This window comes from Halictus rubicundus, chromosome 5, assembly GCF_050948215.1.
Source record: "Halictus rubicundus isolate RS-2024b chromosome 5, iyHalRubi1_principal, whole genome shotgun sequence".
Classification (NCBI taxonomy): domain Eukaryota; kingdom Metazoa; phylum Arthropoda; class Insecta; order Hymenoptera; family Halictidae; genus Halictus; species Halictus rubicundus.
Window position 1 is genome coordinate 19,619,572 of NC_135153.1, and position 26,376 is coordinate 19,645,947.

Genomic DNA, 26,376 nt, shown 5'->3' on the forward strand with positions numbered 1-26,376 from the left:
ATAAATCTTCTGGCCATGTTCGCTTTAATGATATCATCGATATATCGAAGTATCATGTTATCGATATCAGCATCAATAGCACATCTCTAATACGATTTGGATCATATTTGCTTGTTGAAACGATACAGTAGAGCCTCGATTATTAGTATCAATTAGCGGCGTACGAATGTTTGGACAATGAAACAGCTAGCTGGTTACGGTACACTAAGTTTTTGCTGATTTGTATAATGAATAGCGTTGTGTACGGATCGGTTTACATTGAGCTGTTTTCGTCAGACGCGTGTTCGGATAATTGGTTCGTACCGTCGATTCAGTTGATCGAAGTTCTACCAAATTGCTTGTTGCGCCAACGATTATGTTACGTTTCGATTAGTTTTGATCAGAAAAATGTGAATAACAAGTGCCACAACTTTTTCGCAATTTTCTAATATTTCTTTCGGAAAATCTGGCGAACTGTCATCGAATTGCAGGTTGCCAACCTCTGGAATTTAATCGCTACCAATTCCCCGGCACGACACCCTTTTCTAATCCTGTCCAGCCCACAGTCGAATCCCACGGCGAAATTAATTTCGTCATTTTTCCCACGAATCAAATTCAATCAATCCCAGCTGCGAGTATCCGCCGCCGCAGCATGATTCCATCCCGTTTTCCATTTCGACCGAATCCACTTTTTTCCGCTCGATGGATGCGGGGCCAGAGTGAGAAAAAGAGAGAGAGAGAGAGAGAGAGAGAGAGAAAAGGGAGGGGGGAACAATCGAGCACGTTTATCCCGGGCCCCGCGTTTAATCGTTATTTTCAAACGGCTGAAAATCGAGGGGCTGTTTAGGCTCGCCTACGCGGAACGGGTAACGGCGAAGTGGCCGTAAGCATCCGACACGCATCGATATTGCCTCTCGATGTCGTTCGATAAAAACCTCGATCGCGATACCGTCGAGCCGCGTATCCGGCGATGTCGTTACATCCTTCGAGTTAGAAACACGAAATTGCAGGACGATGGAAATTATGAAGGACCACGCGCCACTCCAGCCGCCATATCGGTTTTCGATTTTTCGCTGACGTAACCGCGCCGCGCTATGCACGCCGAACGTCTCCTGAAATAGGCTGGCGGACTTTCAAGGAACACGCAATTCAGTGGTACAGCCTCTGTTTTGGTCAGACATCCACAACTGTTGACGAACTGATCTCTATCTTTCATTGAAAAATTGCTATATGTCTCAGATTTTCTTTTTTTGAGAAGTTAGAACAACTTTTGTCCCCAGAAAAATTGCTAAATGTACCAGATTTTTTTTTTGAGAAGTTAGAACAACTTTTGTCACCAGAAAAATTGCTAAATGTTTCAGATTCTTTTCTGAGAAGTTAGAATAACTTTCATCATCAGAAAAATTCCTAAAGGTACCAGATTTTTTTTTATATTGAGAAGTTAGAACAACTTTCATCCCCAGAAAAATTGTTGAATGAACCAGATTCTTTTTTTTGAGAAGTTAGAACAACTTTCATCCCCAGAAAAATTGCTGAATGAACCAGATTCTTTTTTTTGAGAAGTTAGAACAACTTCCATCCCCAGAAAAATTGACAAATGTACCAGATTCTTTTTTTTTTTTTGAGAAGTTAGAACAACTTTCATCCCCAGAAAAATTGCCAAATGTACCAGATTCTTTTTTGAAAAATTAGAACAACTTTCATCGCCAGAATAATTGCTAAATATACCAGATTCTTTTCGGAGAAGTTAGAACAACTTTCGTCCCCAGAAAAATTGCCAAATATACCAGATTCTTTTCTGAGAAGTTACAACAACTTTTACCCCCAGAAAAAATTTGTTTAATGTTTCCACAGACATGGTATTTTCTACCAAAAAAGTGTCTTCCACCAAAAGTGGAGGCTTCAAGTTTTGAAAATGAGTCCAACTCAACATTGTCCTATTTTTCTTGAAGAAGTTGTCACAGTGAGTGTCGACCATTTTCGGAGGGTAGAAAATTCCGCTAACTTTTGGAAACTGCACCCAGGTGTAATTAGGCCCATTCGTTACGATCTGAAAGATTCACGAGCCAGGAAGCGTTTTGCAGGAGGTTTAAATTTTACTGGTCATTTCGTTCGAGCGTCTAAAGTTACGTTTCTTGTTTATTACACCGTGGGGAGGGGAGGGGAGGGAGGGAGTGGGGCGTAAAATCTTCGCGTTTACGTAGTCCATTTGCGGCAGTTTGTGCCACAGTTAGCGAAACACCTTGTATACCGGTTGTTTCGCGGCCCTATTCGCGGGAAATTCATTGTCCGGCCGTGGTTCGAGGCTCTCGAGTTAATTTATACGTGTCCGGTGGTTCTCCGTTTGCATCTAGATCGACGTGCCCGATCGGGATCGGGATCGGGATCGGGATCGGCATCGGACACCATTTCCGTGCGCGCTGCGGGAAATTTCGATTCGTCTGAAAGTGTTGTTGTCGCGTAACGTTCGTGCCCGACTTTCGCACGCGAGGGAATTCCCATTCGCGACCAAACAATTTACAAAACAACCGGGCCGACAGCGTCCGGACAGCTACACGGAGCCGTAACGCGCACGGACATAAATTAAACTATCAGATTAAACCGGCGGCGCGAACGGTGTTTTTCCGTCCGTTAGTTACGCACCAGCAATTATATTAACGGTGCGTTTCAATTAAGCTAATATGCGCTCTCTGGGCAACGCGGCATTTGCCCGTCGGGAGTTCCTCGTGTTTTCACGGGGCCCGATACAACCTACGAAAATACCCTCTCGAATTAAACTGGCCACGGATGCAGCAATTAAAACAACGCCTGACGTGCCACACCTACACAACGACTAACAATTCGAGCGGGGATCGATTATGTGCTGGATCAATTTAGGGCCGCTCAGCATAATGAGCGCCTCTACAAAAATGCTCTTCCTCGTTTTATGAAAATTTTAGAATTTATAATTCTGGCTGTGTACAAGCAAAAAGCAAAGCAAAAACATTTCTTCAATTTATTATGAAGGGGGGAGTTTCACTTTTTCTGTTATTGTTAGCATTAACCCTTAGCACTCGAATGGCAACTGTAAGGCACCACTAAAAATTGCTGTATCATTTTGCAAAATACTTTTTACATTATTAAATTATATATATTAAATTGTTTCGGTATTGTACGAGTAAATTGATCCATTTTCGTATGTATAACGTGAAAAAAAAATATATAGGACAATATTCTAAGTCAGAAGAAATGTTTCGTGTTAAAATAGCTTCGAGTGCAAAGGGTTAATAGTTTATACAATTATTTTTATAATTCCTTCTTTCACACTTTTGTATATCCTGGATCGTCTTACTTCACAGCTCGGGACTTAATGAGCCGAGTGAAGAATATAAGAAAACCATTTCCTACAACAGTCCTCCCCTCCCCTAATGTTTCACAGCCCTTACCAGTCTATACATTTATTTTTCAGAGACGTGGTTTCATCTTGAATCGTTCGGACATTCTGTAATTTCGTTAAACTTATTGCTCGTCTTGCGATTAGTTTTCAGTGAAGTTCGGGGTGTGCGCAAAGAATTAAACTAACGGGCACATTGTTGTAGGACGCGAAATTGTTTCCCTCGCTGGGAAAGCCGTTCGCCGGATTATTCGGTTCGCAGTTGTCACCGAAGTAGGAACCTTAATGTAATGTACTTCAGCCGGTACTCACCCATGAGCAATTTAGATGTTCGGCAACTTGCTGAGCGTAATTTGCGGCTCCTCTCACCAGCGCCCACGGAGAAAGCGCACTGCCTGACATCAACACACTGCGATGGAACAGCAGCCCTGAAAAGAATTCAATCCGATAGATTCGAGATTCCGATAAGGGTTTATCGAATCCTAACCCTGCGTCTTTGATGAGACATAATGCACAGTGCTGGATTAAGCTAGACAAAATTTATGGAGAAAATATTTTCTAATTTTTAAAAAATTTATTATTTCAAAGTAGAGAATTCAAATTTTCAAATGAGTCCAGGTTTATCGTTCTACTTGTATTTTTGACGGAATTATCACGGTTTAAATATCGACAGAAATAAAAATTTTAGAATTCTAAAACATGCCCCCACTATTTTTGTAAAAAAACACTAGGAGTGGTACAATGCAATTTGATTTTACTTTATGTTGTCAAACGGATTAAGCTTCTAGCTAGACAAAATTTCATGAGAAAATATTTTCTAATTTTTAAAAAATTTATTATTTCAAAGTAGAGAATTCAAATTTTCAAATGAGTCCAGGTTTATCGTTCTACTTGTATTTTTGACGGAATTATCACGGTTTAAATATCGACAGAAATAAAAATTTTAGAATTCTAAAACATGCCCCCACTATTTTTGTAAAAAAAAACTAGGAGTGGTACGATGCAATTTGATTTTACTTTATGTTGTCAAACGGATTAAGCCTCTAGCTAGACAAAATTTCATGAGAAAATATTTTCTAATTTTTAAAGAATTCATTTTTTAAAAGTAGAGGATTCAAGCTTTCAAAGGAGTTCAGGTTTATCGTTCCACTTGTACTTTGGACGAAATTATTACAGTTTGAATATCGACAGAAATATAAATTTTACTTTCAAATAAAAATTTTAGAATTGTAAAACATGCCCCCACTATTTTTGTCAAACAAAAAAAAACTAGTAGAGGTACGACGCAATTTGATTTTACTTTATGTTGTCAAACGGATTAAGCCTCTGGCTAGACAAAATTTAACGTGAAAATATTTTCTAATTTTTAAAAAAATCTAGTTTTTTCAAAGTAGAGGATTCAACCTTTCAAACGAGTCCAGGTTTATCATTCCACTTTTATTTTGGACGAAATTGTCACAGTTTCAATATCGACAGAAATAAAAATTTGACTTTCAAATAAAAATGTTAGAATTTCAAAACATTTCTCCATTATTATTGTAACAAAAAGAAAAAAAAACTAGGAGAGGTACGACTCAATTTGACTTCGCTTTATGTTATCAAACATACCCCGAATATAGAAACAAATTGCAGCAACAATGTGGAAATGAAAATCTAGTAAATATTCACGTGCGCTACTTTTTCGAGACTTCCTACAGGCACTGCGATATAAAAATGATTTCAAGGATAAACAGCAATCGAAACAACGGAGAAATAATTAACACTAAACCTACCAAGCATTAAAGATATTTGGCAACACTAAATTTAATGCGAACGCCTGTAATTTCCAAAATAACAGATGCTCGCACAAAAAACTCGATTCCATAATTTTCCCCGAATGAGTATAATTTCGATAATTGCAACATATGAAGTCGTTTGACCGTTAAACGGCGGGGCAAGGTGGCGCAAGCGGTACGAGTCAGCGAATGCGTGGGCTTTTAGGGATTTACGAGGTTATCATTGATCCAGGTTAATTGGTATACAGGCCAAAGTGTGTCGTACTCTTAGGTGACGGATGTTGCAGTACCGCCATCTTGCCTGCTACCAGCAGGACATATGCATATTAATGGGTGAGCTGACAGGTTAATTTTCCCATGACTGGATATCGAGCAAGCAGGCCGCATACAACGCGTTGCCTCGACAGAATCTTCGCTCGCCTGGACAAATGGAGTCTGTCGGAAACGTTTTTCCACTCGTTCGTCATGGAAACGCTAATAATTGGACTGTTCCGTTCAATTGAATCGGACTCATTGACCCTCCGATAACTGCCGGCAGGCAAGGGGAAAGGGGTGGCTGGATGAAAAAAAAAAAAAATAATAAAAGGAAGGAAATCGAAAGTAATCGATACCCGCCGGCGCGGTGCGCTGCGCTCCGGCCGTTGTAATTAATTTCTCCGCTTGATAGTCGTCGAAGACGTTGACGCAACGTTATCGTAAGAGACGCGGGGATATTCCAGAAACGTTTGCATTAGTTCCCGGTGGAGGGGAGAGTGAGGGGGTGCGGAGGGGGTGAACCGTCAGTCAGCATCCGTCCGTTGAGTGACAGGCGCTTGGACGGCAAAGGGGCGTCATCTAAACTGCTGGTACGTGGACATTGATCGCGAGGACTGGAGCTAATGGGTCGACGCATCTTGCCTCGCGATAAGTATCACGTTGCCGCAAGATTCTCGGCTGCGTATCGACAGGCATCATCGTCGGTCGCGGAATCGAGCGTATTCCCTGGAATAATACGCGACTCCTCGAGGTCATCTTCATCTAAAATCGGTCGATGCACGAACGTTCGCGGGTTTCACCGGAAACGACGTTACCCGAAGCTAACAGACGAAATTTATATCGTAGGAGGAACGACACTTTATTCCCGGGTCGCAACGAAAGGCTCGTCCCTTAAGGGACTCCCTTATCACTCCCGCTTCCGTTCATCAAACGGTGGAATATTCGCGCGGCGAGAATCTCCTCGGAGGCGAGTCGTTCGCCGTCCAATATGAAGATTAACGACTCCCAAGTTCCCGATTAAACAGGCGACCAGGGAAAATGCCGGCCCCGCGACCGCTTTTGTCCCGGCCCGCGAAAACAACGTTATCTCGATCCGCTAACGAAGCCATCCGAAACCGCGATAACCACCGGCTCCCGTCCCGAAAACCCACGGATATCACGGCCACCGTCGAACCCGGTTTCCACGACGGAAATCCTTCGGAAATCCGTTCTCAAAATACACGTCGTCGTCGTCGACGCCGCCGCTTTCACTCGGGTAATGATGTATCGTCGCGAACCATCGCGACGGGATTACATACTCGGCCCCGACCGAGACACAGCGCTCGCCAATACCGAAGATTGACGATCGTGATTTAACCTCCTCGCTGACGGTCCCCGATCAAGGTTAGAAACGTACCTTATAGTTTTCCCAAAAAAGAAGCATTCGCGAGAAAATCATTTTCATCTAGCTCGAACTGTAGGCTGGGTCGTTGAGCTTACAGATACCGAAATACCGCGACTCTTAAGGGGGTGCCTTTTTTTCTAGACATTTTACGTCTTAAGTAAGTAAGTAATCAATTACAAATGCATACCACCGTGTTCGTACATGTCGTTGCTACGTCTAACGAAATTAAGAGAATCTCTCTGCAATGTACATACGTATATGAATTTGCAAGGGTCAAAATCTTGACAAATTGACGCTTCAATATTGCAACGAGCAGCTTAAAAGTGGTCACTTGTGTTTCCTAAAAGTCCAATCTACGTCTGTATGGAGCCCAAATTGCGAATTTCTACCTCATCGCGGAGTAATTTGTAATATTTGGCAGAAAACTCGCTTTCTGAGGCAAGTGTGACGTCACAAGATGGCTGCCGCAGAGAGATTCTCTTAATTTCGTGGGATTTAGTGTTCGTATCGAAGAAAAGCCTCTGGACAGACGTAGCAAAGACATGTACAAACACGGTGGTATGCATTTTTAATTGATTACTTACTTATTTAACACTTTGACCGGCAAACTAGAAACCTCAAAAATTCCATAAAATAAAATAAAGTTTTTTAGTAAAATAAAAATTGAAAGAAATTAAATATGTGATATTGAGTAGTCCTCCAGCTTTCTTGAATTTTACAGATCCTAATCTGGTGCAACGAATATATTAACGTAAAAATTCACTTCAAAACCGGGACAAATGGCAGCCAACGTGTTAAGACGTAAAATGTCTAGAAGAAAAGGCACAGCGTAACATAGCGTGTCAAGGCCAAATGCCTTCCGGCCCCCTTAAGTTAATTATGTAGATAATAAAACCTAATATTATTAAGGGGGCAACATCTATTTGAAGAATGGATCGTCTTCGTGTAGTAAAACGATCATTTGAATTGCAGCTGGTTTTGACTAAAGGAATCTAAATGGCTGTTTTGATGAATGCCAGGGAAGGGCAGTTTAGAAATTCCGTTGAGGACGGGGCACGAGCCGTAAAGTGGAAACTCGTGTCGAGAAACAAGGCGAAACTGGTCGCGAGCGGACATCGCGAGCATTTAAGAAAACAAAGACAGCGTTTCGCGGGTAGACGTGATTTTTCGATTTGTCCGGGCTCGTTGGTATCGTCGATTTGTAACCGAGTAAAAATGGACGCTGTTGGCAGAGCGTACAGACCCGTCAGAAATTCCAGCGACCATTTAGAATCCTGTTCTTAAACCGCGACGTATGCCACTTCCATGCCAACCAGCCGAACGAATTCCCCCCCCCCCCCCCCGTCGGCTCTATGAGCTCTCCGCGTTGTTGGCCGGGGTTGCTTGATTTTTCCGCGATACTGACCCCCCGCAACCCTCCAACCCCCTCCCCCCTTCCCAAAGTAGCTGCACTTTACTCCGGCGGAAATTTATTTCGACTTCACCGTTTGTCTTTTGCCCGGACAGCTGTTCGGGAAGACAGACCCCGAAGGTAGATCCAACGCCGAGCAATTGATCTTCCCGCGTAGAATCTACTTCCCCGAACGCTGCGCTTTCCCCAAAGTGCACGAGAATTCTCTCGAGTTCCACCTGGTCCGATAATAATCTGTGAAACTGTTTGACACTAACTACAACTGGTACAAAAGCACTCTACAATTTTTTCGGAAATGAAATTCACCCTTCCGCGAACCCTGTCGCAAATCGACCCTCTGGGTATCTCGGCTGTGAGATCAAACTGTGCGATTTTCGGAAGCAAAATAATTTTCTAGTCAAAAATTACGTTCCACGTCTGGAGCTACCATGATCTATAACTAATAAAATTGAGAATCGAGTACCCGAGACCTCCTGCCGCAAAATATAAATATTCAGAAAATAGGTATACTAATGAACTATAATATCGAGCTTAGAAATTGTTAGGTTTTTACTCGTAATAATATCTGAGAAATTAGATTATTATTGAAAGACTCGGTACGAAACCACTCTACAATGTGCAGACCATTTTTTCTGGAAATGAAATTCACCCTTCCGCGAACCCTGTTGCAAACCAACCCTCTGGGTATCTCGACTGCGAGATCAAACTGTGCGATTTTTCGGAAGCAAAATAATTTTTTACTGAAAAATCGCTCGTCTGGAACTACCATAAATATTGTTTTATTTCGAAACTAGTAAAATTAAGAAATGGGTACCCGAGTTCTCTAGCCGCAATGTGAAAAATATAAATATTTTCGGAAATTGTTAGGTTTTTCCTCGTGATAATATCTGAGAAATTAGATTAATATTAACAATCTCAGTACGAAATCTCAGCAGCAATTCAATGATAAACGGTGCCGGACTTTGTTGAACGCAGAAGATTTTTTTTTCCAAGGGAACGATAATCTACGTCGAATTCCAGAACAGCGTGCACACCGTCCGTAACTGAAAAAATTAATTTCCGCCGTCCGAGATCTTTTAATTAGCGCCATTACTTTGTCCGCGTGTGCTGTATTGCGGCGCACCTAACGGCGTCGGCTACTAAATACGAAATTCACACGTTCTTTTGTGTGTATTGTTGCCGTGCGCGCGACATAGATGCACAGAAAAGGAAGCCGTAACATTTCATAACTACCCTCCATGTCATACATTATCTTGATAACCTACATGACACAGAGAAATACGAGCGAGCACGGGCCACGAGCGACATAATGCGCACTATTATTACGCGCACTTCAAATTCTCGGTCTTCTTTCGAAATGACATGTCTGAATGGAAATGAAAAATAGAGAAAAAAAAAAGAAGCGCACGGCCGAACGTGCAGACTTTACGTCGTGCCATGAGCTTGCATCATGGCCGACGGTCCAATATTTTAAGCGCAGCACGGCGCGCTAATAATAACCCGTAACTCTAAGTGGTACTAGCGACGCATTAGTCGGACATTGTTACTAGCAAAATTTCGCTCTTCTCCTATCTTTCTTAAATACCTAAGAAGTACACAGATTTAAAAAAGAAACGGAATGGTTTCATTGGTTCAATTTTATATAAATTTTTTTGTATACAAACGAACATTTGTTAACCGTATGCACTCGGAGGCATCTGTGCTAGACTCGTCCCCTGAGAGGGGACAGAGGGTTAAAAGTAAGTTTCGATATTAGGAAATAGTTTCCACGGGAGCGTGAAGTATTAATCTCGTCTGACTAATGGCTGACCCACACTACTCGCAGCCTCGGCGCGGCGCTCGATCGCTCGATTTCCCGGGGTCTTTAATCTCTCCAATCAGAACGCCCCTCGGAGCTGAATCGCATTTGAAAATTCCCGATCGTCTTCTGCTTAATCGTCGCCGTCGGTGGCGAAAGATGGACTCCAGTCTCTCTCTCTCTCTCTTGAGAAACCGGGAGAGAAACGAAACAAAATTTTTCTGTTATTCGACTAGTCGTGTACGCTGATCAGGGCAGCGGGGGAAGAGAGAGAAAGAGAGAGAGAGAGAGAGAGAGAGATGGGCAAGGGGAGTACCGGGGATGGTAGATAACTAGGGAGCCGGGTACCGAGGAAAAAGAGAAAGAGGACAGGGGTACAAAACAGCATCGAGTTAACGACGCGGACAGAAGAAAGGCGATTGTTGGAAAAAGTTGGGGGCTCTATCGGCAGACGCCTGCGGGCACTTTTGAACAGGAAAAGGCGAGAGGACGGAGGATGTGAAGGAAACGACGGATCGATATTGCTCTATAACGTTCGGCTGCCCATTACCGTACTGCGGAATGACGTACAGCTGCCAGCGCAGCACCCGACACACTCTCCTCTGTACACCCTACTCCGCTCTGCACGTACATGTACGCGTGCACGTAGTCGTGCGTACTTGACGCGTGTGCGACGCACCAAACGCCGCATGCAGCCTCGTGCTCTGGCATCGATTGCCGCGACCCAGCCTCTTTAAGGACGTTAATGAATCGTCGCCTCTAATCATCGGACACCGACCCCACGCTCATTTCCACGGCACCAGTAAAATTGACCGACCCACCGAAACGTGATAAACGCGCAAGATGGTACTAGCGATGGACAGCGTCGGACACCTTTGATATTGAAATTCGAATGCCTTTTGTATTCAACCATCGAACACGTGACATACTTCTCTGATTTCTACTGTGAGAGAAATTCTCTTTCTCGATGTTAACAATTTCGGAGATATTCGAGTGGTTCTAACTCTTTAAATAAAAGCACGAGTATATTAATGATTGTGAAATAGACGCGAGGTCGGTGACATAAACTGGACTGAGAACCGCTGACCTAAGCTACGCTCGCCCCGGTCAGCTCACCCCGTCGTCGCTCGCAACAGCGCCATTACGCTCTTCTGCTCTACGTGTTTCACCGTTGAACGAACTGAAGGAACACAGTGAATTCTCGATATATGTCAACAACACGGGTCTTGTCAGCGACATGTATCGTGCAGGAGACATGCCCGAGCCGTATTATGTTCACACTCCTCCGGTGTGCAAGGCTAGCACCGAACCGGTAGTGGGGATAATTCCGCGACATTTATCATCCAGGTCTCAGCGACATATACAGGGTGTTTCACCTAACTCTATAATATCTCGCTTGCTTTTTATGATAGAAAGAAATGTCAGAGGATAACATTAGTTGATTCAGAGGGGCGAATATTATGATAGGCAAACAAGTTTTTTCAAGGTTATATCTTTTGAGATTTCGAGGTCATCGAAGTTTTCTTAAATGGAACGATATATTTTTATTATCGCTATATGGTAGCCGAGGTCAAGACGAATCCAACGACCTGTAATATTACGACCTTCACGTGTCCTTGAGTATGAAAAATTCATAAAAGTAGGGCACTTGATGTAAATAGCGAGATGACGATGACATGATCCCCCTAGGGATTCAAGAAATGTTCTTGAACCTGGCATTGCAGCAAATACAAAGGAATAAACATTTCTTTTACGACGTTCTCTTTACCGACGAAGCTACTTTTTCTAACGATGGACAACTGAATACACAGAATATGCATTATTGGTGCACCGAAAACCCGAAATGGCTTCGACAAGTTGTACACCAGCGTCCATGCAGTGTAAATGTATGAATCGCTGGTGATAACAAACTCAAGGTCGCGTGAAGGTCATAATGTTACAGGTCGTTGGATTCCCCTTGACCTCGGCTACCGTATACCGATAATAAAAGTACATTATTTAAAAAAACTTCGATGACCTTGAAATCTCAAGAAATATAACCTTGAACAAATTTTGTTGCCTATCATAATATCTGGCCCTCTGAACCAACTAATGTTTTCCTCTGAAATTGTCCCCTCTGATCATAAAATTCCCGACAGAACTGTGCAATCCCCGTATCGTCCGCTGTACCAATTAAGTTAAAAGACGGGGTTGGGAGGAAAGAAGAAGAGAAGCCGGGCTCGAAAGGCAGGAAAGTTGGAAGGCTCGCGAATTTGTCAGCCAATAACGACCTCCGTGGATTTCGGCCGACTTTCCCGGATAGATGCTGAGGAATCACCTCGATCCCGAGGCGGCGCCCCGGTGTGATTCGACATCGGTACCGATTCGTCTGGCGAACTCGGGGTTGTTCGAACTTTAAACCGTTCTCGCAGTGTCTGCTCTCCCCAAGGAGGAGGAGGAGGAGGAGGATGATCGGGGCGGAGTAGTGCTCCCCGATGAACGCGCGGTTCCGCGAAAAGAATCCCGCGGCTTAAAACTTCCTCCTCTCGAGCCCGTCGTCGGGCGACAAAGACGCGGATCAAATCGCTCCCTTAACGAGGTCATTCCGCGGCGCGCGTTCTCTGACCGTGAGAGGGAATCTCCTCGCGTCGCGAGACGATCTCTTTCCATCTATCCTTCCTCTCTTTCCGCTTTTCTTCACTTTTCGTTTCTTTTCGTTTCTTCCTTTCTTGGTCGAGTGCCGGCTCGAGAGGAGTGCACTCTCGCGCGCCCGGCAAACGAGCGTATTCAATAAAACATGAGCGCCACCGAATCGATGTTATCGGCCTAGTTTCGCCTCCCTCGATTAACCTTTCCCAAGGGAGTTTGTGCTCGCCAACGACCGACACCCGGTACCATCGATCCACCCGACTGCAGTCGATGTACCACGGGATCGATCGAACGATCTTCGGAGAGTCCCGGTTCACCCGAATATCGATGCAGGGCTCGTGGATCGTGTCTTGGGGGTAGTGGAATTTAGGGGCTGGCAGGGTACTCGTGTAACGAGAAGTGAGCCATTTTTCGGAATTTGCTTTTTGAGACTGGCTATCGACGACAGGACTAGAATTTTAACTCTTCTCAGAATTATCAATTTTTTTAGGATGCACAAGGTAAGAAATATTTTAAGAAAATGTGGGAGAAAATATTAGACACACGAGAGACGAAGTGCAAATTTTAGATATAAACATCCCTTTCTGTCTTGTGAAACTCCGAAATCGTTTGGGGGTGCACAGATGCACCGAAGGGAAATTATTCGATACTTCTTTGAAATTTCATGATCGGTGACTGGAACCGACAAGGAGAGGTGGATCTACGTAAATAATCTGTGGAAATATACACGAGAAGTAGTGTTGATCCGAGCCGGAAAACGGATCTCACGAGCGAACGATAGGGTTACGACCCGATCTCGCGGGAACAGAGTTTGCGAGCCCCCCGGATTAGATTATACTGAATATCTCTGGGCAACAGTTAAACAATTAATTCCGGGGATCGATGGGCCGCGAGTCCCCGTCGAAACCTCGCATAAATCCGGCGTAGTTAATCTCGCCCGCCCCCGTGGCCCCGTGAAATTTATCAAGAGCCGTTGCCGGAACTTACATTCACGGAAGTATCCGTGGCATTCGGTCGCAATTACTAAAATGCCTCGGCGTGACGTTAACGTTGCCCGAGCGACCGTTCGAAATCACATCCCCCTCCCCCCCGCCCACGCCATCCCCGTGACGCGCTACCACCACCCTCTTTGTCGCGTCCCGTCCTTTAACCGGTCGTTCTCTGATGGGATCTAATCCGTCGAATTTAATCTACGGGGCTCGCCGGATCCGAATGGATAATGCCCGCGGTTAGGAACTCTATCATGCGGCGTACCAAACAGAATCAGTATCGGCTGCGATCTACCAAAGGGGAATACCGTCGAGCTCTGTCACCCACGCCTTCGCGACAAACCCTACACACAATGCCCGACTAAATGATAAGACGATGATAAGGCGTTTGATACGTCCCAATATTTCATACCATTAACAGAACAAAATAAACACCCTATATATTCGACGCTGTCCTTCGAAGCCAACACACTCAATGTCTACTTGCTATGGCATACGTAGTAAATATTTACAAAGGGGATGGAAAACGACTCGAAAGTTTCGCAAACTATTTTATGTCTACAGGGTGTCCCACAGTATTGAATACAACCGAATTCGACATGAGTAGAAAATGCGTAGAACATTTTTTCATCGTCCAAAAGTATTTTAAATAGCATTCAATGGAAAGTTCCAGTGTTTTCTCGATGTATGTCAACAACACGGGTCTTGCCAGCGACATATATCGTCCAGGAACGTCGTAACCGAACCGTATTATGTTTACACTTCCCGGCTTCCGAGGACTCTCACAGTGGGGATATTTCTGCGACTTTCGCCAGCCAGGCATTTGCGTCACATATCGAGAAAAGACTGTAGTTTACATTAACAAAACTTTTGCGGAGATTTAAAATAGTATTTTGAAAGATTTTTTCCCCAAAATTTTACCCAGTCTAGCGACGAACCAGTCGCCACATTTCTCTAAAAAAAACCTTGAAGAACTGATCTTGCAGGCAATTGATAATCATTCGAACGCGTGTACGCTTTCTCATTCAATCAGCTCACGTGCCGCCGCACGGTTTCCATATTTTTTAATTAGCCGCCGCAGCTTATCGCGACTCGTTTTTTACGCGCCTCTTTCTCGTGATTTACGCGAGGCCGGAACACGAGTATCGATGCGATCTTAACGCGCTCGATGTCCTAAGCACACGACGCCCTTACGAACGGCTCGACAAAATATGCTAAAACGATCCCCCCCACCCCCCACCCCCGTCGGTGTTCGTGAATTTTTTCAGCGACCGCGTTTCGATCGGAAAACTCCATGTTGGGATCGAACGGCGACCGATAAACCGGCGAGCATAAATAAACTGACGGATCTACTGAAATCTTGAATATTTCAGCAATTTTCCGATGCAAAATGAACGATTGGTTAATTAGTTTCTTTAATGGATTTGCTAATGGAGACTCGCTAATGGATTTCTAGTTCGCATCAATACGACACGCTTCGTAGAACGGGAAAATTGTGAAAAATCAAACTCTCGACGGACTTGGAGAAATACAATGCTGTGCGGAAATTAATATTGTGTGGTGCACGGCGGGGCATGACTTTGTAATTAGTACAGCGATCAAATCAATTTTTAATTAAAAATTTCATCGTCGATGGTGAAAAATTGAAACGGGGTGATCGAAAACAATGTTCGAGCTTGGAAATACCTTTAATTTTTCACTATCGCAATATTGAATCTCCTCGCAAATCTTCTCACAGTTGTTTGAACGTTTAATTTTGACTGATTATGCTATTTTTAGTTGGAGTTTATTTCACTTTTGAGTTTCGAATTTTCCTAAATTCCTCAAAGCAATTGTCGGTAAGGTAGCTCACTGTACAGGGTCTTATCGTGATTCTCCTCCTCTTAAATGTATAAAAGATAATTTGTAAAAGCGTCAAACAAATTACTTTGAGTTTGAAATAGAAAAACGGACAGACCAGCTGCCAATCAGCCGTCGAAAATTCTTCCAGGCTCTTGATCGCTAATTAGTCGTCAAGCGTCGAAATCTCGGGACCTGTTGCACCGATAAAGCGGGTTTCCCCTCTCCCCGAAAAAGTACGAATTTTTGTGATCGATGCGATCGAACGGCGCGATTGCAACGATCAGTCACCAAATTGATTCGGATTGAAGCGCGATATTAAACGTAATCCCACCCCTAACGGCGCGGAACCGCGCGTAACAGCGGGGGTGGTTCGGCAGACGCATTAAATTACGGCGGAATCAGCTGTGGCCTGGCCCTCCATTGACAGTTCGCAGCTGTGGTGAATTATCGTTCAGTCGGGTTAACGATAAGCTCCCGGTTCGCTTTTTTTTCGCGGCCGCCCTCCCGCACCCCCTCGCCCCTTCGACCCCTTCGAGGATCGATCTGTCTTCGGCGCGCCGAAACACCCCCGTAACAGTTTCCGCTCACGCGACTGTCGCGCGGAACAGTTGAGAAATGATTTTCATCGGGGTTTTGGTTATTAATTTCGTCCCGCGATACGCCGACACGAACTTCAAAGGAAATGTATGCGCGTCGCGGGACCCGTTCCCGTGGAAATCAGGCCTGCTGAAGGATGGGGTGGCGAGACTGGGCGGAATAATTTAAATATTTTACACTTTAATGGAATCAAATAACTGCCTCCCGCGTAATCCATCTTCCCTCGCGATGGACGTGCCGCGGCCCTCGCGAATTTTCTGGCAAGTCTGCTTCGGAAGTTTATCATCCGCTATTAATAACATTTCAACCCACCGGGACCCATCCGAATTGTTATTTTCATACAATTTATATTTTCTACGCAAATTAAAAAGTTCTCGCGTCAATTGCAAGACGGAGCTCAACAACAGGCTGATTTTAATTTTCTTCGGTAATTTTAATCAGCTGAAAATTCATCTTAACATTTATGAATACGATCACCCGTGAATGGCGCCTATCGCGAAGAAAATAATCTTCACGAATTGTGTGGGTAATTAATTTATTAGGAAGCAGCCACCGGAGCAGAAGACGGGGTTAAACGGTTCAGGAGCCGCCACACCCCCCCCCCCCCCCCCCACGGGTCTGGCTGCACCCCGGAACCGCTTTTGTCGACGGAGCACAACGACTCATGTTCGAAACGACTGCCGGAAGCGGGCGACAGTTTTTGCGGCTCGCCATCAGCCGAGCCGGGCCACCCCCTCGGGTTCCATTCACCCCTCGTTTACATCTAACGCTTTAATCTTGAATATTCCGTCGGTTATTTCTAGACGCGGCCATTAAAAGGGTTAGCGTGACCCGACGTTAATTATTCCAAGGGCCGGCGCACGACAGAAATAAAATACACGGCCGCGGCCTGTCCCCGGCACGCTCCGAGAGGGGTGAATCACCTGTAACTCGATTAAAGGGAGCCGTCTCCTCTGTCTGGAATTCTTTTGATCTCGTCGACCGAGCCGCGAATTTTTCATGCGAATTCCCCCCCCCCCCTGCCCCGCCCCACCGCCGCCGCCGGGACGCTTGCCACCTTATGCTCGCGCGTTCATTCGATTCGCGGGACGTCCTTGACAAATTGCCGGAGCATTCTTCGGGAACTCGGAGAAGAATCTTCCCGAAATAGTCGTAGTCATGAGAGGTCGCATACTCGAATCAAGACGTAGAGATGCTACAAAGCGGACGATGACGACAGTGACTCGCCGAAGCACCGAACTCGGATTATACACGTCGAGTTGCGAGATCAATGGGTTTCCGGTGACCCTGCGGATCTTAGCTCGTCGTTAGGCGAAATCAAAATTTTCTGCTTCGTTTACGGGGTACTGGGACCGAAGAGAAAGGGCCTGGCCGATTAAGATGGTCGAAACTGCCCTTGGAGGTTTTTCAATGATTAACACGTTCGGTGCCGCGTCACCCATATTTGGGTGACGGAATTATTTGTGCGGGTTTTAAAATGAATTTTTACGTTGATATATTGATTGTACTAAACTTGATTAGGATCTGTAACATGCAAGAAAGTTGGAGGATTACTCAGTATCATACATTTAATTTTTTGCAATTTTTATTTCATTAAATAACTTACTTTGAGTTTATGGAATTTTTGGGGTTTCTAGTTGGGCGCCGAACGTGTTAATGAACCATTCGAAAAAATTCGGTAAAATTTCAACCCTCTATCTTTCCCGTAAGGGTAGTTATAGGGTAAGTTCTCCGCACATTTATGCTTCCTAAAATTCTGAACAAAATGTGGCATATTTTAGATCCTAAGGCGCATTTTTGAGAATTCTTTCAGATTTTTACTGTTTTTGACGATGATGTGCCGCAATAAAAAATCTAAAAAAAAATTGACGACACTACGTGTTGTAGTACTTTATCAGGAAGTTTGCATTTTTCCGATTTTCTGGGGGTTTTTCATTTTTCACGACCACAGTTTGCAACAAAAAAGTCTGAAAAAATTCTCGAAAATGCGCCTTAGGATCTGAAACATGCCACATTTTTTTCAGAATTTTAGAAAACATGAAAGTGCGGAAAATGCGCGGAAAAGCGCGAAATCCAATTTTCCCTGTAGCTACCCTCACGGGCAAGCTAGGGGGTTGAAATTTTACTCGGAGGGGTTTTTCTTGGTTAGCTATTTTCTTGTGGTTCACTTAATCGTTGAAAAACCTCTTAGGGCAGTTTCGACTGTCTTAATCGGTTAGGCCCTTTGTTTCTTCCTTTGACCATTTTTATGAGTTGATGACAATGTATCCTGTTAACCCTTTCGTCCCTGAATATAGAAATTGAACTTTTAACAATCACAGTGTAATGGATATGTAAGTTGGACTAAAAATAATAGGTTTTCACCCTCAAATTTTTCCTGTCACAGTAGGGGTAGGGGGTGAAAGGTGGTACACATGCGTACCACCAGTACCTGACCATAAACTTACAAACACAAACGTACAGAAGAAGTACATTGTTCTGCACACATTCAACAACTTCGAGCAATAAAAAAATTACAGTTTACGTTAAATTTTTGAAATTGACATTCTTCCGGCTCTTCGGGCCAAATACCTTACTGTGCGGTGGCCAGACCGGTGTGGTACAATCGCCCACATTGCTTTCTTGGCCTTTCAGTAATTTTTGATTCAGGCTGGTACATATGTGTACCGCTCGGGACGAAAGGGTTAAATCCCTTATGTTTATGTTTCACTAGGTACTTATTCCAGAAGATGTGGAGGGGGTTTCACTCACCGTCAGGCACCGCGTGGCTGGTCATCAGGAAGTTGACGCAGGCGGCGCCGGTTCCGTGGCCGACCAACGTCACGCTCCTGGGATCGCCGCCGAAGTAGCCGATGTTCTCCTGCACCCAGTGCAGCGCCGCGATCTGGTCCATCAGCCCGTAATTCGCCGGCGACCGTAAGTGCGAATCCGTGTTAGCATTTAGAAAGCCTGTAATCAAAACAAGCCCGCTTATGGTCGCTGCGGCCGTCTCTGCCGCGTTATCGGCGGAGTGGGAGGGGGGAGGAGGGGATGGGACAGAAGCCCGTAACCGCGCCACGAAATTACCGGGCCCATCGTAATCGGGATTAATTCGAATCTGCGGATCGATCATGGGCCACGCCCCTGGTGGTTGTAAATTATTCTTTACGATCTTCTCCCGGACTGATCAATTTGGCGGTGCGTTGTTATTTACGAGGCGGGTTTTATGCTGCTCGAACTTCGGATCGTTAGTTGCTCTGCGGTATCGTGCCGCGTTTAGGGAGTTCTTGGTTCATTTAGGATCTTCCGGACCTCCCTTACTAGGGGTGTTCGAGAAACCGGGGTCGGGTCGGGAACACAGTTTTTCGGGTTCGGGACGGGTACCCGAAAATTTCGGGATTCTCGTATATATCGGAATTCTCGAAATAATCGGGATTCCCTAAAGGGAAATCGAAATTTTCGGGAAACCCGATTCTTTCGGGAATCTCGAAATTTTCGGGACCTCTTCCCGACTCGCCCCGACATCCCTAGCCCTAAATACAGCGTTTGCTCTATATACGTCCCAAATTCCTAGTCGATAAAAGTCCCAGAACTGTCCCCACTGCCGCTGGATATATCTATTCGATGTATGTCCAAAACACGGGTCTCGCCACGGACATAGATCGTCTAGGAGATAATATTCTTTGATACACGTGACCTTACACCCCCTGACCTCCTCGGCGACCGAGGTCCCTCGAGCTTTTTGGCCCAGTGGTTCTAGGACTTTTATCTGCTAGGCATTTGGGACATATATGGAGGGAACGCTGTGAAGCGTTTGAATTTCTTTTGTCAGCGTCGCAACAGGTATTTCTGAGAAATGCGGTATGAATGCTATTCAGGACGGGGTTCAAAGCTTTTTAGGTACTTCAGGAAGCTGGCAGGAATTTTTCGGATCTTCAAGGACATCTCCTCAGTTCCTTCCAAGATCTACCACAGTATTTCTGAATATTCTACAATTTATACAAAACGTCTTTTTTGGCCTTTCGAATACCTTTAGGAAATTCTCAGTATTTCTAAGGACTTTTGGTTTCTGAAAATCTTCCAGAATTCTTTTTCGCTGTCCACACGGTTTAAAAGCTTCCGCAGCCTTTTTCGAATGTTCCACGACTCAATTAGGACGTTGTAAGATCTTATACAACCCTTGGATACCCGTGAGGATCATTAAGGATCTTCTAAGACACCTTAAGAGCTTCCAAGTCCTTGTAGGATCCTTTACGACCTCACGGCGCCTTCCAAAATCTACCATAATATACCCGCGATGTCCTATAACTCATTTAAGATGCTATAAACCTCTATAGGATCCTCGAACATTCTTCAGGATCACTCTGGATCTCCCGCGGGATTCCTTTTCAATCTCTATCTTGAATCCTTGACATGTTCACTCCCAAAAGTCCCGCAAAATCAAAATAATTCAGTTAAAGAAACCAAGAAGACTGCACCATTGAAGTTTGCCTCGGTGATTACTCCTTCTTAAGTCCTACTTAAATCTTAACGAACACCGATTTCGTCTCCACTTTTAAACAGATTAACACTGAACCTACCGACATTTCATGTACACCTAATCCTACCATGAGCGGTCAAATCATCGCTTCAAAAAAAAAAAAAAAAAAGAATATGTATCTTAATATAGAAAGAGATTTCAGCTAATTGGATAGTAAACAAAATATTTTTTTCTATTTCGAAAAGTTTTACTTACATTCATGCATTTTCAGCACATTCAAGACGATAAGTTACACGGCGATACAGTAACGTTGTATACAAGAAATTCTAAACGAAATTTCAAAAACGGTCATTTGACCGCGCGTGTGTTTCGCGATGCTTTTGCGAAAAGGGTGGGTAGAGACTGTAATGATTTAGTTTCTGTTCAGCGGCATCCATAACATCCTTTGCGTCGTTCCATGTACCGCGAGTCCGGCACGCGATTCGAGGTTTTCGAACGGTTGCGTGCGTCGACGTGAAAGGGATATTACGGAGGATACAATATTTACCATTCATGGTATAAAAGTCTTTTGTGACGAACACACGCGGCAATGTTTCCCCCTTTCAGCGAAATCAAATGATTCTACAACGTTGGTTCGGTACACCCTGGCCCCGGGGGCGTCGGTCTTAACAACGGCGAGGCATTTCTACTGTTTGAAAATGGGTCAACTTCGTTCCGCTGTCTGTTCGCCGGAACCGCTGCCAAATCGATAATTTCGAAAGCTCGTCGACACTCGTCGAAAAATGCGCGGCCCCGAACAACGGGGAGCCGGGTTTGAAAGGAATTTCGAAGCGGCAAGTCGTTCCGTTTATCGTCGCGCAAACGAGCAATTGCCAGAGGCTGGAAACATCGAGGGCGTGAACCGGTCCTGGACTATATTCCCCTAAGATCCTCGAATTCTTTTTTTTTCCACTCGTTCCCGCTACACAGCTCGATGCCTGTCCTATTCTTCCGCTCAATCAATCAGAAACTGATTCTTTCGTACCGCTCGGTGAAAAAGGAACCCTGCACGTCACGATTTCTGTTTTCTTTTTTATTTAAACATTTCAGATCTCGGTCGTGATCTATTTCTGCTGCACTGAGACAAATTACAGTGTACATGCGTGTACACATTCACACGTGCACAGTCCACACTAAATTAAATCAAATTAATTGTGTTCGTTCGGCTTGTATTTGTCCTGAACTTAACCTTGAAATAACTCGCTCCGTTTTAAAATATTATATTTCCTTTTTATCTTGAGTATGATGTTGTTTGTTTTGATTCTCATTTTACAGCTAACGAGGCTTTGCAAGGCACTTAGTGGATCAGAAAAAATTGCGAATTTACGATGCATATTTTTAAGAGCAATATCGCGTCACGATTTTTCCCAAGTTGTTTAAAATAGTAGTGATACACCGTATTAACCCTTTGCACTCGGAACGATTTTCACTCTGAAAAGCCGCTCGAAAGTATGTGGACACTTCCTTATTATTTTGATAACTACCTGAAAAAAAGTTATGATATCTTTGGTAAATTTGTTTATGTTGTATGTATTATTTGCGAACGCATTTCAACAGTTGATTCAGTTGTTTTCGTGCCCATCGTGCTCTCTCAAGTATTTACACTGAGCTGATCTCGCCAGAGCATCACAGTGATCGCGAGGTTCTTATCTAAGGTTCCTTCGCTTGGAATCATGTTTATAAATGTTTATGTTACTCTTGAGAAGGCGACAGACCTCACTCAAACCATGCAGTCATTGTAAACTGCTAGAGAAGAGTCTTACAAATCACTAAATTGTTAGTTTAGTACTATTAGAATACATCGCATACGTATTCGTAACAGAATTTAGCAATAAATATTGTTTAATAATAAAAATATGCCTATTACACATCACAAATTTCATGAACACGGTAAGTGTCTTTTTTTATTTTTAGAATTTACTCGAACAATACTGAAACGTTTAGTAACTTATCAAACACGAATAAATTTAATACTGTAAAAGATATTTTGAATAATGATATAGCAATTTTTAGCGACGCCTTATAGTCGCCATTCGAGCGCCAAGGCTGAACATTTTGATTTCCTAGAGTAAATAAATTCCGCACACACCCCTCCGCCGAAAATGAATCTTAAATTGAAAGAAACAATATTTCATTTCGGGTATTAATATACCTGCGATAATTACCGAGCAATTACACGCGGGACTAAATTCGCGAAGCGTGTCCGTTTTTATTTTCAATCGCGCCGGGGATCGTTCGAGACTGAATCGAGGGTGGGCAAAAAAATTACGCGGAATCGCGGGAACCGTCGTGTCCAATTAAACGACGATGAATCCGTGAGCCGGTTCGTTCGGCGATCAAATAATCGGACGATTTATTCGCCGGTCCCTCCCCCCTCCCCTCCGCGTGTTCTATTTTGCATATCGTTCCGCCGAAGCGAGATATCGCTATCAATCGATGCGGCCCATTCAAATAGTATTTATGGCGAACGGAAACGCGGAGAACCGGAAGCCACCCGCTTCAGAGAGTGTCTTTCGTATACGGGTGCTGGCTTCATTTCCTTTGAGAGACCGGCGCGCCGGCGGAGCCCTCGGTCCTTGTCCTTCATTCCCCGTCGGGCAAGAAGCTTTCTGTATTCGTTTAGATGCGCCCGCCAGTATGTTTACAAGGTGTTCCGAGGGAATCTGGGACGGAACCAGCTTCCATCGCGGTCTGGGTCAAGAACGGATGATTATCCGTGTCTCTGTACGATTCGTTCCCGTTTCTCTCCCCCCCCCCCAACCCTCTTAAAACCGTCTCGAATAGCGCGACACACCGCTGAACGTTATCGAAAATTACACCGCGAAACGTCTCGGCCATATTTCCGGTCACAATCTCGTGTCTCAATTATTCCTATCTCCTGTAATTTGCAAGATTATCAAATATTAATGCAACGGGAATATTCAATCGTGACTGCACGATTACTGACCAACGGGAATGAAAATGAACGGGTTCATATACCTTGAAAATGAAAGGTGTGCTCTGTTTAAAATTTCAGGTCATACGTGACCCTACGGGGTCACACTGACATGTTTTGTCACTTCTAATGAAGACCAGGCCTCGGTTAGATTTTCGTTCAAAGGGGTTGATAGGAGGTTATCCAAGGTATTTCATATCAGAATCTTAATTAATAATAATAATATTGCTTTATTCAGTCTTACAGCCAAGAATTGGGCTCGGTTTACAATATCCTATACTTACAACAAAATAAAACTATCTTATCCACGCATTCTCTCTCTCCCTTTCTCTCTCTGACTCACTCATCCCAACTCTGCCCACTCTACCTATATTCTGCCTATTCCTATTCTTATCCCAGAATCTTAATTAACGGATGCTAGAAGGGAGTGTTCTAGAGAGAAGTCATACGGAATCTTTCCATTAACCATTAGCACTCGGATGGCGACTGCAAGGCGCCACTAAAAATTGCTGTATCATTATTCAAAATATTTTTTACATTATTAAATTTATCTGTATTTAATAAATCACTAAACACTTCAGAATTGCACCATTTGCGTATGTATAACACGAAAAAAAAAGTATATACAAGGGAAATATTTTACATCGGAAGAAATGTTTCGTTTTGGTGTTAAAATTGCTTCGAGTGCAAAGAATTAATAAGGGGGGGGGGGGCAGGGGCCTGTTGGGACGCTTTTCGTTCTCAGGAAAAAAATTAGAAAATTCTACCGTGTGAGAAAACTTCTCCACACGTAACACCCCACCCTGAATGGTATAGTATAATTGTTTTCCGTAATCGATTACAAAGAAAACCGCAAGAGGAACTGTTCGTAAGAGGAATCGTTCCGAAAACTTTCGTAGGGTATTATTGTTAGCGAGCGGATCAACAGCAGCGCGCGCCGGAAGTGGAAGTTGACTTTTCCAGGCGGACCTAATAATGCCGGGGTGTTTAGCGGCGGCGTCTCGCGGCGTGTACGACGCCGAGCGTATAATTCGAGGGCGAGAGAGCACGCTCGCGGAGCGGCCATTGCGAGCGGAATTGCCGGGAATAATATAGAAATTTACATTTAATTTCGCGGGAACGGATGGTTGGTGAGGAAGTCGCGCGAGAATAGAAGACGACGCGTTTCTTTCGGTGTTTCCCGGTTGCCCCGGAATTTCCGGATATTCGAGCGCCGCGATCCCCGGATAAGTTAATTCCCCCAACGAACACGCCAATTATCCGTCTATCCGGCCTCTCGAAACTGCATTCCTTTGTTCCGCGCTCGGAACTCGTGCGCGAACATTCGAAAATTGCCCGAGCTATGTCGGTCCATTTCCGACCGTGTACCCCGGACGAATTTTTTCCGCGGAAAAACCACGCCCGGGCTCGTATTACACATTTTTATGACGCTTTCTGTTAACTAAATTGCCGGCGACTCGAACATCCATCATCGGCGTCGACGAGCTGCTCGGTAGTCTATCAACTTCGAGAGAACTTTCAAGATTCTACTGACTCAACAAGTTATCTCTCGATTTAGCGCCAACCGTACTTCTATGTAGACAGCGTTGCCATAAGGCGCGGTATTAACGCTGGATTTACGCGTTCATGGCAACACTGAGTAAGCGCGTTTCAAAGCGGCCGATAAATGAAAAGAATTTGAAAATGTCACTGTAGTATTTTCTGCCGATTAAAATCGTTAACCCCTTGCACTACGACTCATTTTACGGTTTTAGTGATCAGAACTTCTTTGTAATTCGTAATTTCCTAAAAGAAGAAGAAAATTTATATCTATTTTATGCCTATATGTTCTTCAATAGCTGTGCGTTAACAACGCCAACATAGAATTTCATTTCGGTTTAAAGGAAATTAATAATATAAATATTTATTAGATTCTGTTCATCGCGAGCATGACTCGATATTGTAGGGCAAGGGGTTAAAGGAAGAATGAAATTTGTTCTTATTTCTCATGCAGACCCGCAAATCGTAAACAAATTTTTTTATTATAATACTGGTCCCCTCGAGATCGTGGTTTACTTTGACATTTTTTCGCAACGTTAAAAATGAAACGAGTGCTTACAATTTTAATAATAATGGTGTCGCAACACGTCTGCGCTGTATAAGTATTTTAATAATGAAGAATAATGTACGTGCGTACCGTACGAACCTAGTTCATGCTATATTTACGAGCGGCGTTACATTAAAATTTCATTTAAATGTATCACGGGACGCACAAAGGGAATGCGGAAATGAAATGATACTCTTTCGCGAAAAAGTATATTAATATGCAGAAGCTGCGTGGCTAAAAATTTTGTCATTTTAATTATTATGTCAACAAAACATGTATCCCGAATTCTAACGAGCATTCTCCGGAACGAAAAATTGTGACAAATAATCGCGCATAATAATAGAAGGACAAGAAACAACTTTATCTGAAACCGATTTCAGCACACCAACATGGCGGGGCGCCCCAAAATTTCAAAAGCGTTTAAAATCGCTCAAGCACGCATAACTTTTGACCCAGGCGAATTCCTCGGCTCAAAGCTTCGATTTTTAGCATTCTCTCGTCAAGATGTACAGGATTACATAACAAAAAGTTAAAAATTCCTGGCTTGCCGTGCTGAAGTTTAACCGATAAAAGAATTTTCAGTACAGGAACGTTACGTCCTAGAACTGTTCTGAATCCTGGGTTAAAGGGTTGATACGACAGTACAAGATGACAACGTTCATTGGAGCAACTTTTCTAAAACACGCGAAGCGTTTGGACTGCTGTCGAAACGAAGCCCGGCGAGCATGCATTAACCATCCTCGAGCAGATCGGTTTCAGGCTCGTTCGAGTGCGCGCGAGTGTAACGGGAGGAGGTCAAAAGGTCGGGCGGAATGAATCGCGGGCA

The 26,376-nt window shown here is 44.0% G+C and overlaps 1 protein-coding gene across 1 annotated transcript in view; it reads right to left on the reverse strand.

Annotated features, from left to right (window-relative positions):
- Nlg3 (Neuroligin 3) overlaps positions 1 to 26,376 on the reverse strand; it is a 419,161-nt gene that overhangs the window by 26,711 nt on the left and 366,074 nt on the right. The window contains exons 3-4 of the mRNA XM_076788660.1: positions 18,783 to 18,980; positions 3,665 to 3,780 (exon numbers count right to left, since the gene is read on the reverse strand). Coding sequence (XP_076644775.1) covers positions 3,665 to 3,780; positions 18,783 to 18,980 — 314 coding nt within the window. The remainder of the gene's footprint in view (positions 1 to 3,664; positions 3,781 to 18,782; positions 18,981 to 26,376) is intronic.